The 18,629-nt window shown below is 35.6% G+C and overlaps 4 protein-coding genes and 1 long non-coding RNA gene across 5 annotated transcripts; all 5 read left to right on the forward strand.

Moving 5' to 3' along the window:
* The first annotated feature begins 19 nt into the window (after positions 1 to 19).
* Positions 20 to 2,337, forward strand: LOC136851245 (uncharacterized). Its single transcript, XR_010856827.1, has 3 exons — positions 20 to 636; positions 950 to 1,035; positions 1,191 to 2,337. It is a non-coding gene; the product is annotated as an uncharacterized lncRNA (long non-coding RNA).
* A 55-nt stretch (positions 2,338 to 2,392) lies between these two features.
* On the forward strand, positions 2,393 to 4,363 carry LOC136850991 (uncharacterized). The gene has a single exon (XM_067124965.1). It carries the CDS (start codon positions 2,393 to 2,395, stop codon positions 4,361 to 4,363), a length of 1,971 nt encoding a protein of 656 aa, XP_066981066.1.
* Positions 4,364 to 4,455: 92 nt separating this feature from the next.
* Positions 4,456 to 7,329, forward strand: LOC136850992 (uncharacterized). The gene has a single exon (XM_067124966.1). It carries the CDS (start codon positions 4,456 to 4,458, stop codon positions 7,327 to 7,329), a length of 2,874 nt encoding a protein of 957 aa, XP_066981067.1.
* Positions 7,330 to 9,591: 2,262 nt separating this feature from the next.
* On the forward strand, positions 9,592 to 14,523 carry LOC136850993 (uncharacterized). The gene is made up of 4 exons (XM_067124967.1): positions 9,592 to 9,696; positions 9,900 to 12,026; positions 12,131 to 13,426; positions 13,552 to 14,523. The coding sequence occupies exons 1-4, from the start codon at positions 9,592 to 9,594 to the stop codon at positions 14,521 to 14,523; spliced, it is 4,500 nt and encodes a 1,499-aa protein (XP_066981068.1).
* A 261-nt stretch (positions 14,524 to 14,784) lies between these two features.
* Positions 14,785 to 18,400, forward strand: LOC136850994 (uncharacterized). Its single transcript, XM_067124968.1, has 2 exons — positions 14,785 to 15,028; positions 15,584 to 18,400. The coding sequence occupies exon 2, from the start codon at positions 15,935 to 15,937 to the stop codon at positions 18,398 to 18,400; it is 2,466 nt and encodes an 821-aa protein (XP_066981069.1). The 5' UTR covers positions 14,785 to 15,028; positions 15,584 to 15,934.
* The last annotated feature ends 229 nt before the right edge of the window (positions 18,401 to 18,629 follow it).

Below are 18,629 nucleotides of genomic sequence, written 5' to 3' on the forward strand. Positions count from 1 at the left end.
GAAAGAAGAGACTCAGGCATGGACGTTTCTAGAAAACGTCCACTGAGAAAAGCTGCTGAGATATCACGGCAAAAATTCAAAAGCATTCTAAACGATGATATTTCAGACTAAATATATATTTTTTTTCTTTATTTGATCAAATTTACATAATCCTTATGTAAAATTTGATTTCTTCCCCGGGAGTGTTGAAAAATAACACTAAGTTATTTTTTGTTTTCTGTTTCTTTTTTATAATATGGTAATTTGGTAAGTTTGTAAATGATTGTTTTAATTTTAACTTGCATTTTAAGTATTTAAATATTTTTTGTTTACATAAAATGATGACAATTCCTTAATAACCTGTTAAAAATTAAGATGGTTTGGGTCGTTGAAGAGATTTGCTGCTCGTTATACATTTCTTACAGAAAGGAGAAGTGGACGGCTTTTAATGAAAATGAATGTAGTTCTTAGCCATCTTCACCAGTGACAACATTGGATTTACTTACCTTTTTATCGTCATGGTGAAAAAATAAGTGATCGGTACCATGGATCCGCATCTTACGTTACCTTCTGCTTGGAAGCCTTATCAAGAGCCAGCACAGCAATTGTGATTTGTTGCATTTACAAACAGCATACACGGACAGTATGGGTTGTGAGGTACGTCATCATTTTTAAAGGTCATTTAAATTTTATGATTTATAATCCATAGTTCATTTAATAATGAAAGTCCCTTGCTTTGCTTTTTAGCCCCCACAAATAAATATACCCTTGGATAATATTTATATCATTTACAATTTTTATGGGATTGCCATATTATAATTTCCCAGTCATAGTTAAGAGATTCATTTATCTGCAGTTACTTTGTGCTGGTTAGATAATTTAAGTGTTGTATCATATTTTGGTATTTTCTCATTTTGCCACTTTTATGTTAATTAGTCGTTTATTTACATTCGTTGTTTTTATTACTTAGGTGGTTATTCGTTCGGCCTTACTGTAATTTTGGCTTGTTGTATACAAGTAATATACTTAATACGCAAAGTGGACCATTGCCTTTAGGTAATTATTATTTGGTAGTGTTAAGTGAAATCCATTATTGATACAATACATATATTTGAATGGCATTCCTGTGTTTAAATAATTTATTATTGATTTCGATAGTTTAAATTACCATTTGAAGTGTAACTGATATTTGGTATTTTATATTTATCTAGGGGTTCTTGAAAATGGTAATTGGAAGTTGGAGATGCTTGACCATCGCTTTGACCTCCATTTAAGGCGATCATCTTCGACAGCAGCAACAACAGCATTGGTTTTAATTTGAGCAGCAATACATGAAACCATTTTATTATATCTTATTCAATTTCTTAGTTGTTCTTTAATTAAAGTTTTTAAAGTTCATAATTTTATGAAGGTTTCATTAAAATAAGAAAATTGCTCTTTGTATTAATTTTCCAATTACGTAGTAAATTTTTCGAGATGGCGCCCAACGTGGGGCTTAAGTAAGGTGCTGTTTTTGCTGTCTGGTTAGCTTCCGGGTTGGGGTTTCGTTTGTTTGTGGGTCCATGGTCTATCCTTTACATTTTATTGAAATGAGTATAGAATTAAAGACTCGTAAATATATTCGTGGCCAAGTAACGCGGTTGTTTAATAAACATGATAAATTCACGAGTATGAATAAAACTGAGTGCAAGGCTGTTCAAATTAAACTGGTTTCGTACAGTGATCAGTTGAACAGTCTTAATACTGTAATCCAGAAGTCTTTGTATGGAGACGGGAATAATGACGAGGAGTTCTTATTAGAATTGCAGTCTTGTGATGATTACTCAGATAAATTAAATACCTGTTTTGCTGTTTTGCAATTGATGGATTCTAAGCCTGAGGCCAAGGATTCTGAGACCGCAAGAAGTCTCTTGAAGAGTCCTGTAGTTCCACTTCCGGTTTACGCTAGCACCGAAAGTGAAAATGTTGAAAAATTTCTTGTTGAGTTTGAATCGGCTATTGCCACATATTCTTACACTGAGAGGGATAAACTATTACTTCTCAAGCAACAGGTATCAGGCAGAGCCTCAATTTTGCTCGAGAATCTTGAAATTTCAAAGCAGACTTATACTGATGCTAAGAAATTGCTTAAAGAAGCACTGGCTTCTCGTTCGCTGCAGAAATTCAATGTAATTAAGCAATTAAGTGAAATGAAGCTTGAGTACGGTACTGATCCTTTTTCCTATATTGGAAAAATTACTAATGTAACTGAAACTTTTTCTACATTGGAAATCAAAGTAGATGATATTTTGCAGTATTTCATCTGGCAAGGCATGAATGAGTCCTTTAAAGCTCAGCTGGTAAATGTGACTAATCATGTACGTCCTCACTTGAGGAGATAAAGGAAAAATTCTTTGAAGCATCTGAACGTTATATGGACCTCACAAGAAAGTTTAATGAAAGGGGGAGACAAGGAGGAAAATCTTCTACATCACTTGCAGTTAATGTTAAATATGAGGATAATGAAACTAACAGAATTAGTACTGCTGACGCCGCTTCTCCGAGGAAAAGGTGCACTCTTTGCCAGGAAAACCATGCAACACATAAGTGTATAGAATATAAAGAACCAGAGCATAAGCTGAGACGCTTAGAAGAACTTAATGGTTGCAAGAAATGTGCTAACATTGGACATACCACTGACAAATGCAAGTTTAAATTCTTTAAGAAATGCTATTTTTGTAAGGGTTGGCACTTTTCATTTTTGTGTGATCATCAAGGTGAAAAATCTCATGATGAAAAACTACAGGTGAATGGGAGAGGTGGCAAGGAAGTAAAAGCAGGGAAATCAAAACACAGGGAAACCTCGAGTGATGTGATGATTATAACTAAGGCTTTGCATACCTCTGATGGCGCCTCTGTTTTGCCAACTTTTACCTGTGAAATGTTGAATGGAGCCCTTGTTCGAGGTTTAAAGGACTGTGGCTGTCAGACCAGTTTTGTAACTGAAAAACTTGCATGTGATAATAAGTTGAAAGTGTTAGAAGATAATGTCTCTTTAACAGTCAATGGTTTTAATTCAAGTAAGATGTATAAATCCAAGATAGTTGAATTAAAGTGCAACTTTGATGATAAGGCTTGTGTAATACATGCATTGTGTGTGCCAAGCATAGATATAAATTTGTCATTGCCAGGAATTTCAGAAGTGGCCAGGGCCTTTGCCAAAAAAGGCTTCAAATTAGCTGATAAATATTTGACTGATGGTAGTGATAAAATAAAGGACATTGACTTGATACTTGGTACAAATGACGCCCATTGTTTATTGGATTTTTCTGTACAATTTGGCGATGATCACCCATCTGTTTATTTGGGATCATCGGCAGGAGTGATGTTAATGGGTAATGTCAAGATTATGCAACAGAATCTACCTTATCTTTCAAAGGATTTTTCTTGTTCTCGGTGTTCAGAGCATTCATGCTCTGTTGCCGATTATGAGGAAACATGTGAGTTAAATGGAAACAAATCCCCTGTATTTAATGGCATAGATGAATGCTGCAAGTATATTGGATTTGGTAGTTCTATGGGTGAGCCAAGTGGCTTAAGTTTGGAATGCGATGTGGAGGTTCAAGCTAACTTCGCTATTCTAAATGAAAAAGGTATGATTGAAGAATCAGAGCTGAGACGTGCAACTGATGAGATGCTGCGGTCTGTGTATGAGAAATCTATTTGTGAACCAGACCATGAAGATGGAAACTTGGTGTCAGATTGTAATGGAAATTTGATTAAGTTTACCCTTGATAACGCAAGGAGAAACGAGGAAGGAAGGCTAGAGATGCCTCTTCTATGGAATGAAAAGAGCTGTCATTTACTTGGACGGAATTTCGACCTTGCAAAGGCAGTATTGAGATCCAACACGAGAAAATTACAAAGGAACAAGGCAAATTTGGAACTTATGAATGAAAATTTTAAAGAACAAGAGGATCTTGGAATAATTGAAAGAATACCAAATCTAGAAAGGTACATGGATGAGCATCCTGAGTGCAGTTTTTTAGCACATATGGGAGTTTTTAGGCTGGATCGGGAAACAACAAAATGCAGAGTTGTTTTCCTGTCCAATGTTTGTGAACCTAGCAGGTCCAGTGTGATGACGGTCAATCATAATCAGGCTATGTATGCTGGCCCATCACTCAATCAGAAGATAACGTCTGCATTGCTTCATTTGAGATTCGGATCTAAATTACTGATCTTCGATATTAAGAACGCATTCAATCAAATAGCACTCAGTGAGCTTGATCAGCAGAAGTTACTCTTTTTGTGGTATAAGAATGTTAAGAAAGGGGATTTCTCTATAATTGCCTACAAAATGTCCGTCTTCCCTTTGGACTTCGATGCAGTCCTACAATTTTGATGTTGGCTCTTTTCAAGATTTTAGTACTGGATAGCAAGAATGATAATCCTAGACTAAGAAATGCAAAATGTATAATGTATCAGCTATTCTATATGGACAATGGTGGATTTACTTGTGAATCATCCGAAACCTTGAATTGGATGTATGAGATTTTACAGGATATTTTTGGTCCTTACAAAATTGAACTACAGCAGATGTTTTCTAATGATTCTACACTACAAGATAAAATTGATGGAGAAAATATGCAATCGGATTTAGGATGCAAGAAATCTGAGATGGAGGTGAAATTACTTGGGATGATCTGGAATCGTAGGAGTGATACAATTTCAACCAGGAAATTGTGCCTTGATGAAAAGGCTACTACAAAGAGGGAAATTTTGCAATCCATTGCATCTAATTATGATGTTTTCAACATAAATGGTCCTCTTCTTAACAGAGCTAGACTTTTTATGCAGGACTTGCAATGTGAGAGAACGCTCGGATGGGATGCACAACTTAGAGACTTTCAACAAAAGGAATGGAGAAATATTGCAAACCAAGTAAATTCTGCTCCTGTTTTTGAGCTTCAGAGATGTGTTGGTGAAAGGACAGATGAATATAAACTTGAGGCTTATGTTGATGCTAGCAAAAGAGTTTATGGAGTTGTTGTATATTTATGCAATATGAGAAGTGGTGAAAGAAGCTTTGTATTAGCGAAAAACAGACTCATTGGATCCAAATTGCATGAAAAGTCCATTCCTTCACTCGAATTACAGGCTATATGTTTGGGTACAGAGGTTTTGTTGGATACCTATAATGAACTGAGTGGCACACAGTGCCTGGTGCCCATCAAAATAGTTGACTTGGGGCTATTCTCAGATAGTTTTGTTGCCCTGTCGTGGCTTAAGTCCTTTTCTCATAAGTTTGATAAAATGCAGAAAAGGTCAGTGTTCGTAATGAACAAACTGAATCATATAACAAAGCTATGTGAGGGGAGAAGTGTTGGATTCTCATTCGTGAGTGGAATGGACAACCCAGCTGACAAAATTACACGATGTCTGTCATTCAAAAGCTTAATGAAGTCTAATTACCATAAGGGTCCCAATATACGTGATCTCGATCAAGCTAGTAAGAGTGACATTTTAGGTTTCAAGGTACCAATGGTCGAGAATTTAGAAACCATTGAGGCATATAGTGCATCAACCAGTATAAAAGAAAGCCAAACTGTAAAACTAGAGCACTTAATACCTCTAGATAGATATTCAAATATGGATAAGTTGATATCTACACTTGCGAAAGTTCTGGAATGCTGGGATCGATGGAAAGGGTTTATAAACAAGTCACATGGCTTTGATAAGAAGGACCTCCGCTCTAAGGCTTTGATTCAAATCATCTCTAGGGATCAACAAATAAATTTTCCAGATGTTATTGACTATTTAAGTAGCAACTCTAAAACCAAGATGGCTATGCCTAATTTGATATCACTGTTGAATTTGTATCCAGACACTCATAATTTAATAAGAGTGAATTGTAAATTTAATGAGAAGCGCAGTGTAACCAACCAAACTTATCCTATTCTTTTATCAAGAGAGAGTACTCTAACAAAACTTATTATATTGGATGAACATTTGCTTTTGAAACATGCTGGTTGCTATGCCCTTTTGACAGAATTACGCAGGAAGTTCTGGATACCAAAATTCTTCTCTACAGTTAAGAGGATTCTGAAGGAATGTGTTGTATGCCGGAGATATAACCAAAGACCTGTCAAACTTAATCAATCAGCCTATAGGGAATTTAGATTGAGTCCATCTGATAAACCTTTTGGTAATGTATATCTTGATTATTGTGGTCCATTTTATGTGAGACAAGGGAAAGATAAAGTCAAGGTTTGGATCCTTGTTATTTCATGCATGTTCACACGAGCAGTTAATCTTAAGATCTGTATGGATATGACAGTTGAAGAATTTTTGCGTGCTTTGTCACTACATTCTTTTGAATATGGAGTTCCTCAGTTTATAGTAAGTGATTTGGGTACGCAAATAGTAGCAGGAGCCAATATTGTTCAGGATTTCTTGAAGGATGCTGAGACTGTTCAGTATTTAACTGATAATAATGTTGAGAAAGTCCATTTTCAGCAGTACTATAAGGGTTGCAGTCAGCTTGGAGGATTGGTTGAGAGCGTAGTCAAAATGACCAAGCATATGATACAGAAGTCAATCAGAAATAATGTAATTGAATTTAGGGATTTTGAATATCTTGTTTGTCATGCTGTACATTTGATCAATAGGAGGCCTATTGCATTCAAGGAAGCATTAAGAGATTGTTCTAATAATGTACCAACCCCTATAACGCCAGAGGAACTTATTCATGGATATTCATTGGTCTCTTTGAATATTATTCCTGCATTACAAGCTGACCCTGATTCTGATGAGGATTTTCAGGTTGATTTTGATGCTGTACATAAAATTAAAACATCTTATGAGAAGCTGAAACATGTTAGAACTAACTTGCTGGAAATCTATCATCGGGAATTCATGAACACTTTAATTAAACAAGCTACTGATAAGAAGGATAGATATGCTCCTGTAAACCATAAACAAATCAGTATCGGCGATATTGTGCTGATTAAGGATGATGGATATAAACCTGTTAATTATCCTATGGGAATTGTCAAAGAAGTTTTCAAGAATATCAACGGAGAGGTAACTGCTGCAAAAGTTCTGAAGGGTAAAACCAATGAAATAACTAAAAGGCATGTTACTTCTTTAATACCACTCTTGAGGAAGGAGTCTGATGAGGATGCTGTAGCATCAGATGATGATGATGATGAGGATGCTGTAGCATCAGATGATGATGATGAGGATGCTGTAGCATCGAAAGAAGAGACTCCAAGCATGGACGTTTCTAGAAAACGTCCACTGAGAAAAGCTGCTGAGATATCACGGCAAAAATTCAAAAGCATTCTAAACGATGATATTTCAGACTAAATATATATTTTTTCTTTATTTGATCAAATTTACACAATCCTTATGTAAAATTTGATTTCTTCCCCGGGAGTGTTGAAAAATAACACTAAGTTATTTTTTGTTTTCTGTTTCTTTTTTTATAATATGGTAATTTGGTAAGTTTGTAAATGATTGTTTTAATTTTAACTTGCATTTTAAGTATTTAAATATTTTTTGTTTACATAAAATGATGACAATTCCTTAATAACCTGTTAAAAATTAAGATGGTTTGGGTCGTTATACATTTCTTACAGAAAGGAGAAGTGGACGGCTTTTAATGAAAATGAATGTAGTTCTTAGCCATCTTCACCAGTGACAACATTGGATTTACTTACCTTTTTATCGTCATGGTGAAAAAATAAGTGATCGGTACCATGGATCCGCATCTTACGTTACCTTCTGCTTGGAAGCCTTATCAAGAGCCAGCACAGCAATTGTGATTTGTTGCATTTACAAACAGCATACACGGACAGTATGGGTTGTGAGGTACGTCATCATTTTTAAAGGTCATTTAAATTTTATGATTTATAATCCATAGTTCATTTAATAATGAAAGTCCCTTGCTTTGCTTTTTTAGCCCCCACAAATAAATATACCCTTGGATAATATTTATATCATTTACAATTTTTATGGGATTGCCATATTATAATTTCCCAGTCATAGTTAAGAGATTCATTTATCTGCAGTTACTTTGTGCTGGTTAGATAATTTAAGTGTTGTATCATATTTTGGTATTTTCTCATTTTGCCACTTTTATGTTAATTAGTCGTTTATTTACATTCGTTGTTTTTATTACTTAAGTGGTTATTCGTTCGGCCTTACTGTAATTTTGGCTTGTTGTATACAAGTAATATACTTAATACGCAAAGTGGACCATTGCCTTTAGGTAATTATTATTTGGTAGTGTTAAGTGAAATCCATTATTGATACAATACATATATTTGAATGGCATTCCTGTGTTTAAATAATTTATTATTGATTTCGATAGTTTAAATTACCATTTGAAGTGTAACTGATATTTGGTATTTTATATTTATCTAGGGGTTCTTGAAAATGGTAATTGGAAGTTGGAGATGCTTGACCATCGCTTTGACCTCCATTTAAGGCGATCATCTTCGACAGCAGCAACAACAGCATTGGTTTTAATTTGAGCAGCAATACATGAAACCATTTTATTATATCTTATTCAATTTCTTAGTTGTTCTTTAATTAAAGTTTTTAAAGTTCATAATTTTATGAAGGTTTCATTAAAATAAGAAAATTGCTCTTTGTATTAATTTTCCAATTACGTAGTAAATTTTTCGAGATGGCGCCCAACGTGGGGCTTAAGTAAGGTGCTGTTTTTGCTGTCTGGTTAGCTTCCGGGTTGGGGTTTCGTTTGTTTGTGGGTCCATGGTCTATCCTTTACATTTTATTGAAATGAGTATAGAATTAAAGACTCGTAAATATATTCGTGGCCAAGTAACGCGGTTGTTTAATAAACATGATAAATTCACGAGTATGAATAAAACTGAGTGCAAGGCTGTTCAAATTAAACTGGTTTCGTACAGTGATCAGTTGAACAGTCTTAATACTGTAATCCAGAAGTCTTTGTATGGAGACGGGAATAATGACGAGGAGTTCTTATTAGAATTGCAGTCTTGTGATGATTACTCAGATAAATTAAATACCTGTTTTGCTGTTTTGCAATTGATGGATTCTAAGCCTGAGGCCAAGGATTCTGAGACCGCAAGAAGTCTCTTGAAGAGTCCTGTAGTTCCACTTCCGGTTTACGCTAGCACCGAAAGTGAAAATGTTGAAAAATTTCTTGTTGAGTTTGAATCGGCTATTGCCACATATTCTTACACTGAGAGGGATAAACTATTACTTCTCAAGCAACAGGTATCAGGCAGAGCCTCAATTTTGCTCGAGAATCTTGAAATTTCAAAGCAGACTTATACTGATGCTAAGAAATTGCTTAAAGAAGCACTGGCTTCTCGTTCGCTGCAGAAATTCAATGTAATTAAGCAATTAAGTGAAATGAAGCTTGAGTACGGTACTGATCCTTTTTCCTATATTGGAAAAATTACTAATGTAACTGAAACTTTTTCTACATTGGAAATCAAAGTAGATGATATTTTGCAGTATTTCATCTGGCAAGGCATGAATGAGTCCTTTAAAGCTCAGCTGGTAAATGTGACTAATCATGTACGTCCCTCACTTGAGGAGATAAAGGAAAAATTCTTTGAAGCATCTGAACGTTATATGGACCTCACAAGAAAGTTTAATGAAAGGGGAGACAAGGAGGAAAATCTTCTACATCACTTGCAGTTAATGTTAAATATGAGGATAATGAAACTAACAGAATTAGTACTGCTGACGCCGCTTCTCCGAGGAAAAGGTGCACTCTTTGCCAGGAAAACCATGCAACACATAAGTGTATAGAATATAAAGAACCAGAGCATAAGCTGAGACGCTTAGAAGAACTTAATGGTTGCAAGAAATGTGCTAACATTGGACATACCACTGACAAATGCAAGTTTAAATTCTTTAAGAAATGCTATTTTTGTAAGGGTTGGCACTTTTCATTTTTGTGTGATCATCAAGGTGAAAAATCTCATGATGAAAAACTACAGGTGAATGGGAGAGGTGGCAAGGAAGTAAAAGCAGGGAAATCAAAACACAGGGAAACCTCGAGTGATGTGATGATTATAACTAAGGCTTTGCATACCTCTGATGGCGCCTCTGTTTTGCCAACTTTTACCTGTGAAATGTTGAATGGAGCCCTTGTTCGAGGTTTAAAGGACTGTGGCTGTCAGACCAGTTTTGTAACTGAAAAACTTGCATGTGATAATAAGTTGAAAGTGTTAGAAGATAATGTCTCTTTAACAGTCAATGGTTTTAATTCAAGTAAGATGTATAAATCCAAGATAGTTGAATTAAAGTGCAACTTTGATGATAAGGCTTGTGTAATACATGCATTGTGTGTGCCAAGCATAGATATAAATTTGTCATTGCCAGGAATTTCAGAAGTGGCCAGGGCCTTTGCCAAAAAAGGCTTCAAATTAGCTGATAAATATTTGACTGATGGTAGTGATAAAATAAAGGACATTGACTTGATACTTGGTACAAATGACGCCCATTGTTTATTGGATTTTTCTGTACAATTTGGCGATGATCACCCATCTGTTTATTTGGGATCATCGGCAGGAGTGATGTTAATGGGTAATGTCAAGATTATGCAACAGAATCTACCTTATCTTTCAAAGGATTTTTCTTGTTCTCGGTGTTCAGAGCATTCATGCTCTGTTGCCGATTATGAGGAAACATGTGAGTTAAATGGAAACAAATCCCCTGTATTTAATGGCATAGATGAATGCTGCAAGTATATTGGATTTGGTAGTTCTATGGGTGAGCCAAGTGGCTTAAGTTTGGAATGCGATGTGGAGGTTCAAGCTAACTTCGCTATTCTAAATGAAAAAGGTATGATTGAAGAATCAGAGCTGAGACGTGCAACTGATGAGATGCTGCGGTCTGTGTATGAGAAATCTATTTGTGAACCAGACCATGAAGATGGAAACTTGGTGTCAGATTGTAATGGAAATTTGATTAAGTTTACCCTTGATAACGCAAGGAGAAACGAGGAAGGAAGGCTAGAGATGCCTCTTCTATGGAATGAAAAGAGCTGTCATTTACTTGGACGGAATTTCGACCTTGCAAAGGCAGTATTGAGATCCAACACGAGAAAATTACAAAGGAACAAGGCAAATTTGGAACTTATGAATGAAAATTTTAAAGAACAAGAGGATCTTGGAATAATTGAAAGAATACCAAATCTAGAAAGGTACATGGATGAGCATCCTGAGTGCAGTTTTTTAGCACATATGGGAGTTTTTAGGCTGGATCGGGAAACAACAAAATGCAGAGTTGTTTTCCTGTCCAATGTTTGTGAACCTAGCAGGTCCAGTGTGATGACGGTCAATCATAATCAGGCTATGTATGCTGGCCCATCACTCAATCAGAAGATAACGTCTGCATTGCTTCATTTGAGATTCGGATCTAAATTACTGATCTTCGATATTAAGAACGCATTCAATCAAATAGCACTCAGTGAGCTTGATCAGCAGAAGTTACTCTTTTTGTGGTATAAGAATGTTAAGAAAGGGGATTTCTCTATAATTGCCTACAAAAATGTCCGTCTTCCCTTTGGACTTCGATGCAGTCCTACAATTTTGATGTTGGCTCTTTTCAAGATTTTAGTACTGGATAGCAAGAATGATAATCCTAGACTAAGAAATGCAAAATGTATAATGTATCAGCTATTCTATATGGACAATGGTGGATTTACTTGTGAATCATCCGAAACCTTGAATTGGATGTATGAGATTTTACAGGATATTTTTGGTCCTTACAAAATTGAACTACAGCAGATGTTTTCTAATGATTCTACACTACAAGATAAAATTGATGGAGAAAATATGCAATCGGATTTAGGATGCAAGAAATCTGAGATGGAGGTGAAATTACTTGGGATGATCTGGAATCGTAGGAGTGATACAATTTCAACCAGGAAATTGTGCCTTGATGAAAAGGCTACTACAAAGAGGGAAATTTTGCAATCCATTGCATCTAATTATGATGTTTTCAACATAAATGGTCCTCTTCTTAACAGAGCTAGACTTTTATGCAGGACTTGCAATGTGAGAGAACGCTCGGATGGGATGCACAACTTAGAGACTTTCAACAAAAGGAATGGAGAAATATTGCAAACCAAGTAAATTCTGCTCCTGTTTTTGAGCTTCAGAGATGTGTTGGTGAAAGGACAGATGAATATAAACTTGAGGCTTATGTTGATGCTAGCAAAAGAGTTTATGGAGTTGTTGTATATTTATGCAATATGAGAAGTGGTGAAAGAAGCTTTGTATTAGCGAAAAACAGACTCATTGGATCCAAATTGCATGAAAAGTCCATTCCTTCACTCGAATTACAGGCTATATGTTTGGGTACAGAGGTTTTGTTGGATACCTATAATGAACTGAGTGGCACACAGTGCCTGGTGCCCATCAAAATAGTTGACTTGGGGCTATTCTCAGATAGTTTTGTTGCCCTGTCGTGGCTTAAGTCCTTTTCTCATAAGTTTGATAAAATGCAGAAAAGGTCAGTGTTCGTAATGAACAAACTGAATCATATAACAAAGCTATGTGAGGGGAGAAGTGTTGGATTCTCATTCGTGAGTGGAATGGACAACCCAGCTGACAAAATTACACGATGTCTGTCATTCAAAAGCTTAATGAAGTCTAATTACCATAAGGGTCCCAATATACGTGATCTCGATCAAGCTAGTAAGAGTGACATTTTAGGTTTCAAGGTACCAATGGTCGAGAATTTAGAAACCATTGAGGCATATAGTGCATCAACCAGTATAAAAGAAAGCCAAACTGTAAAACTAGAGCACTTAATACCTCTAGATAGATATTCAAATATGGATAAGTTGATATCTACACTTGCGAAAGTTCTGGAATGCTGGGATCGATGGAAAGGGTTTATAAACAAGTCACATGGCTTTGATAAGAAGGACCTCCGCTCTAAGGCTTTGATTCAAATCATCTCTAGGGATCAACAAATAAATTTTCCAGATGTTATTGACTATTTAAGTAGCAACTCTAAAACCAAGATGGCTATGCCTAATTTGATATCACTGTTGAATTTGTATCCAGACACTCATAATTTAATAAGAGTGAATTGTAAATTTAATGAGAAGCGCAGTGTAACCAACCAAACTTATCCTATTCTTTTATCAAGAGAGAGTACTCTAACAAAACTTATTATATTGGATGAACATTTGCTTTTGAAACATGCTGGTTGCTATGCCCTTTTGACAGAATTACGCAGGAAGTTCTGGATACCAAAATTCTTCTCTACAGTTAAGAGGATTCTGAAGGAATGTGTTGTATGCCGGAGATATAACCAAAGACCTGTCAAACTTAATCAATCAGCCTATAGGGAATTTAGATTGAGTCCATCTGATAAACCTTTTGGTAATGTATATCTTGATTATTGTGGTCCATTTTATGTGAGACAAGGGAAAGATAAAGTCAAGGTTTGGATCCTTGTTATTTCATGCATGTTCACACGAGCAGTTAATCTTAAGATCTGTATGGATATGACAGTTGAAGAATTTTGCGTGCTTTGTCACTACATTCTTTTGAATATGGAGTTCCTCAGTTTATAGTAAGTGATTTGGGTACGCAAATAGTAGCAGGAGCCAATATTGTTCAGGATTTCTTGAAGGATGCTGAGACTGTTCAGTATTTAACTGATAATAATGTTGAGAAAGTCCATTTTCAGCAGTACTATAAGGGTTGCAGTCAGCTTGGAGGATTGGTTGAGAGCGTAGTCAAAATGACCAAGCATATGATACAGAAGTCAATCAGAAATAATGTAATTGAATTTAGGGATTTTGAATATCTTGTTTGTCATGCTGTACATTTGATCAATAGGAGGCCTATTGCATTCAAGGAAGCATTAAGAGATTGTTCTAATAATGTACCAACCCCTATAACGCCAGAGGAACTTATTCATGGATATTCATTGGTCTCTTTGAATATTATTCCTGCATTACAAGCTGACCCTGATTCTGATGAGGATTTTCAGGTTGATTTTGATGCTGTACATAAAATTAAAACATCTTATGAGAAGCTGAAACATGTTAGAACTAACTTGCTGGAAATCTATCATCGGGAATTCATGAACACTTTAATTAAACAAGCTACTGATAAGAAGGATAGATATGCTCCTGTAAACCATAAACAAATCAGTATCGGCGATATTGTGCTGATTAAGGATGATGGATATAAACCTGTTAATTATCCTATGGGAATTGTCAAAGAAGTTTTCAAGAATATCAACGGAGAGGTAACTGCTGCAAAAGTTCTGAAGGGTAAAACCAATGAAATAACTAAAAGGCATGTTACTTCTTTAATACCACTCTTGAGGAAGGAGTCTGATGAGGATGCTGTAGCATCAGATGATGATGATGAGGATGCTGTAGCATCAGATGATGATGATGAGGATGCTGTAGCATCGAAAGAAGAGACTCCAAGCATGGACGTTTCTAGAAAACGTCCACTGAGAAAAGCTGCTGAGATATCACGGCAAAAATTCAAAAGCATTCTAAACGATGATATTTCAGACTAAATATATATTTTTTTCTTTATTTGATCAAATTTACACAATCCTTATGTAAAATTTGATTTCTTCCCCGGGAGTGTTGAAAAATAACACTAAGTTATTTTTTGTTTTCTGTTTCTTTTTTTATAATATGGTAATTTGGTAAGTTTGTAAATGATTGTTTTAATTTTAACTTGCATTTTAAGTATTTAAATATTTTTTGTTTACATAAAATGATGACAATTCCTTAATAACCTGTTAAAAATTAAGATGGTTTGGGTCGTTATACATTTCTTACAGAAAGGAGAAGTGGACGGCTTTTAATGAAAATGAATGTAGTTCTTAGCCATCTTCACCAGTGACAACATTGGATTTACTTACCTTTTTATCGTCATGGTGAAAAAATAAGTGATCGGTACCATGGATCCGCATCTTACGTTACCTTCTGCTTGGAAGCCTTATCAAGAGCCAGCACAGCAATTGTGATTTGTTGCATTTACAAACAGCATACACGGACAGTATGGGTTGTGAGGTACGTCATCATTTTTAAAGGTCATTTAAATTTTATGATTTATAATCCATAGTTCATTTAATAATGAAAGTCCCTTGCTTTGCTTTTTAGCCCCCACAAATAAATATACCCTTGGATAATATTTATATCATTTACAATTTTTATGGGATTGCCATATTATAATTTCCCAGTCATAGTTAAGAGATTCATTTATCTGCAGTTACTTTGTGCTGGTTAGATAATTTAAGTGTTGTATCATATTTTGGTATTTTCTCATTTTGCCACTTTTATGTTAATTAGTCGTTTATTTACATTCGTTGTTTTTTATTACTTAAGTGGTTATTCGTTCGGCCTTACTGTAATTTTGGCTTGTTGTATACAAGTAATATACTTAATACGCAAAGTGGACCATTGCCTTTAGGTAATTATTATTTGGTAGTGTTAAGTGAAATCCATTATTGATACAATACATATATTTGAATGGCATTCCTGTGTTTAAATAATTTATTATTGATTTCGATAGTTTAAATTACCATTTGAAGTGTAACTGATATTTGGTATTTTATATTTATCTAGGGGTTCTTGAAAATGGTAATTGGAAGTTGGAGATGCTTGACCATCGCTTTGACCTCCATTTAAGGCGATCATCTTCGACAGCAGCAACAACAGCATTGGTTTTAATTTGAGCAGCAATACATGAAACCATTTTATTATATCTTATTCAATTTCTTAGTTGTTCTTTAATTAAAGTTTTTAAAGTTCATAATTTTATGAAGGTTTCATTAAAATAAGAAAATTGCTCTTTGTATTAATTTTCCAATTACGTAGTAAATTTTTCGAGATGGCGCCCAACGTGGGGCTTAAGTAAGGTGCTGTTTTTGCTGTCTGGTTAGCTTCCGGGTTGGGGTTTCGTTTGTTTGTGGGTCCATGGTCTATCCTTTACATTTTATTGAAATGAGTATAGAATTAAAGACTCGTAAATATATTCGTGGCCAAGTAACGCGGTTGTTTAATAAACATGATAAATTCACGAGTATGAATAAAACTGAGTGCAAGGCTGTTCAAATTAAACTGGTTTCGTACAGTGATCAGTTGAACAGTCTTAATACTGTAATCCAGAAGTCTTTGTATGGAGACGGGAATAATGACGAGGAGTTCTTATTAGAATTGCAGTCTTGTGATGATTACTCAGATAAATTAAATACCTGTTTTGCTGTTTTGCAATTGATGGATTCTAAGCCTGAGGCCAAGGATTCTGAGACCGCAAGAAGTCTCTTGAAGAGTCCTGTAGTTCCACTTCCGGTTTACGCTAGCACCGAAAGTGAAAATGTTGAAAAATTTCTTGTTGAGTTTGAATCGGCTATTGCCACATATTCTTACACTGAGAGGGATAAACTATTACTTCTCAAGCAACAGGTATCAGGCAGAGCCTCAATTTTGCTCGAGAATCTTGAAATTTCAAAGCAGACTTATACTGATGCTAAGAAATTGCTTAAAGAAGCACTGGCTTCTCGTTCGCTGCAGAAATTCAATGTAATTAAGCAATTAAGTGAAATGAAGCTTGAGTACGGTACTGATCCTTTTTCCTATATTGGAAAAATTACTAATGTAACTGAAACTTTTTCTACATTGGAAATCAAAGTAGATGATATTTTGCAGTATTTCATCTGGCAAGGCATGAATGAGTCCTTTAAAGCTCAGCTGGTAAATGTGACTAATCATGTACGTCCCTCACTTGAGGAGATAAAGGAAAAATTCTTTGAAGCATCTGAACGTTATATGGACCTCACAAGAAAGTTTAATGAAAGGGGGAGACAAGGAGGAAAATCTTCTACATCACTTGCAGTTAATGTTAAATATGAGGATAATGAAACTAACAGAATTAGTACTGCTGACGCCGCTTCTCCGAGGAAAAGGTGCACTCTTTGCCAGGAAAACCATGCAACACATAAGTGTATAGAATATAAAGAACCAGAGCATAAGCTGAGACGCTTAGAAGAACTTAATGGTTGCAAGAAATGTGCTAACATTGGACATACCACTGACAAATGCAAGTTTAAATTCTTTAAGAAATGCTATTTTTGTAAGGGTTGGCACTTTTCATTTTTGTGTGATCATCAAGGTGAAAAATCTCATGATGAAAAACTACAGGTGAATGGGAGAGGTGGCAAGGAAGTAAAAGCAGGGAAATCAAAACACAGGGAAACCTCGAGTGATGTGATGATTATAACTAAGGCTTTGCATACCTCTGATGGCGCCTCTGTTTTGCCAACTTTTACCTGTGAAATGTTGAATGGAGCCCTTGTTCGAGGTTTAAAGGACTGTGGCTGTCAGACCAGTTTTGTAACTGAAAAACTTGCATGTGATAATAAGTTGAAAGTGTTAGAAGATAATGTCTCTTTAACAGTCAATGGTTTTAATTCAAGTAAGATGTATAAATCCAAGATAGTTGAATTAAAGTGCAACTTTGATGATAAGGCTTGTGTAATACATGCATTGTGTGTGCCAAGCATAGATATAAATTTGTCATTGCCAGGAATTTCAGAAGTGGCCAGGGCCTTTGCCAAAAAAGGCTTCAAATTAGCTGATAAATATTTGACTGATGGTAGTGATAAAATAAAGGACATTGACTTGATACTTGGTACAAATGACGCCCATTGTTTATTGGATTTTTCTGTACAATTTGGCGATGATCACCCATCTGTTTATTTGGGATCATCGGCAGGAGTGATGTTAATGGGTAATGTCAAGATTATGCAACAGAATCTACCTTATCTTTCAAAGGATTTTTCTTGTTCTCGGTGTTCAGAGCATTCATGCTCTGTTGCCGATTATGAGGAAACATGTGAGTTAAATGGAAACAAATCCCCTGTATTTAATGGCATAGATGAATGCTGCAAGTATATTGGATTTGGTAGTTCTATGGGTGAGCCAAGTGGCTTAAGTTTGGAATGCGATGTGGAGGTTCAAGCTAACTTCGCTATTCTAAATGAAAAAGGTATGATTGAAGAATCAGAGCTGAGACGTGCAACTGATGAGATGCTGCGGTCTGTGTATGAGAAATCTATTTGTGAACCAGACCATGAAGATGGAAACTTGGTGTCAGATTGTAATGGAAATTTGATTAAGTTTACCCTTGATAACGCAAGGAGAAACGAGGAAGGAAGGCTAGAGATGCCTCTTCTATGGAATGAAAAGAGCTGTCATTTACTTGGACGGAATTTCGACCTTGCAAAGGCAGTATTGAGATCCAACACGAGAAAATTACAAAGGAACAAGGCAAATTTGGAACTTATGAATGAAAATTTTAAAGAACAAGAGGATCTTGGAATAATTGAAAGAATACCAAATCTAGAAAGGTACATGGATGAGCATCCTGAGTGCAGTTTTTAGCACATATGGGAGTTTTTAGGCTGGATCGGGAAACAACAAAATGCAGAGTTGTTTTCCTGTCCAATGTTTGTGAACCTAGCAGGTCCAGTGTGATGACGGTCAATCATAATCAGGCTATGTATGCTGGCCCATCACTCAATCAGAAGATAACGTCTGCATTGCTTCATTTGAGATTCGGATCTAAATTACTGATCTTCGATATTAAGAACGCATTCAATCAAATAGCACT

Source organism: Macrobrachium rosenbergii, chromosome 23 (assembly GCF_040412425.1).
Source record: "Macrobrachium rosenbergii isolate ZJJX-2024 chromosome 23, ASM4041242v1, whole genome shotgun sequence".
Lineage (NCBI taxonomy): Eukaryota > Metazoa > Arthropoda > Malacostraca > Decapoda > Palaemonidae > Macrobrachium > Macrobrachium rosenbergii.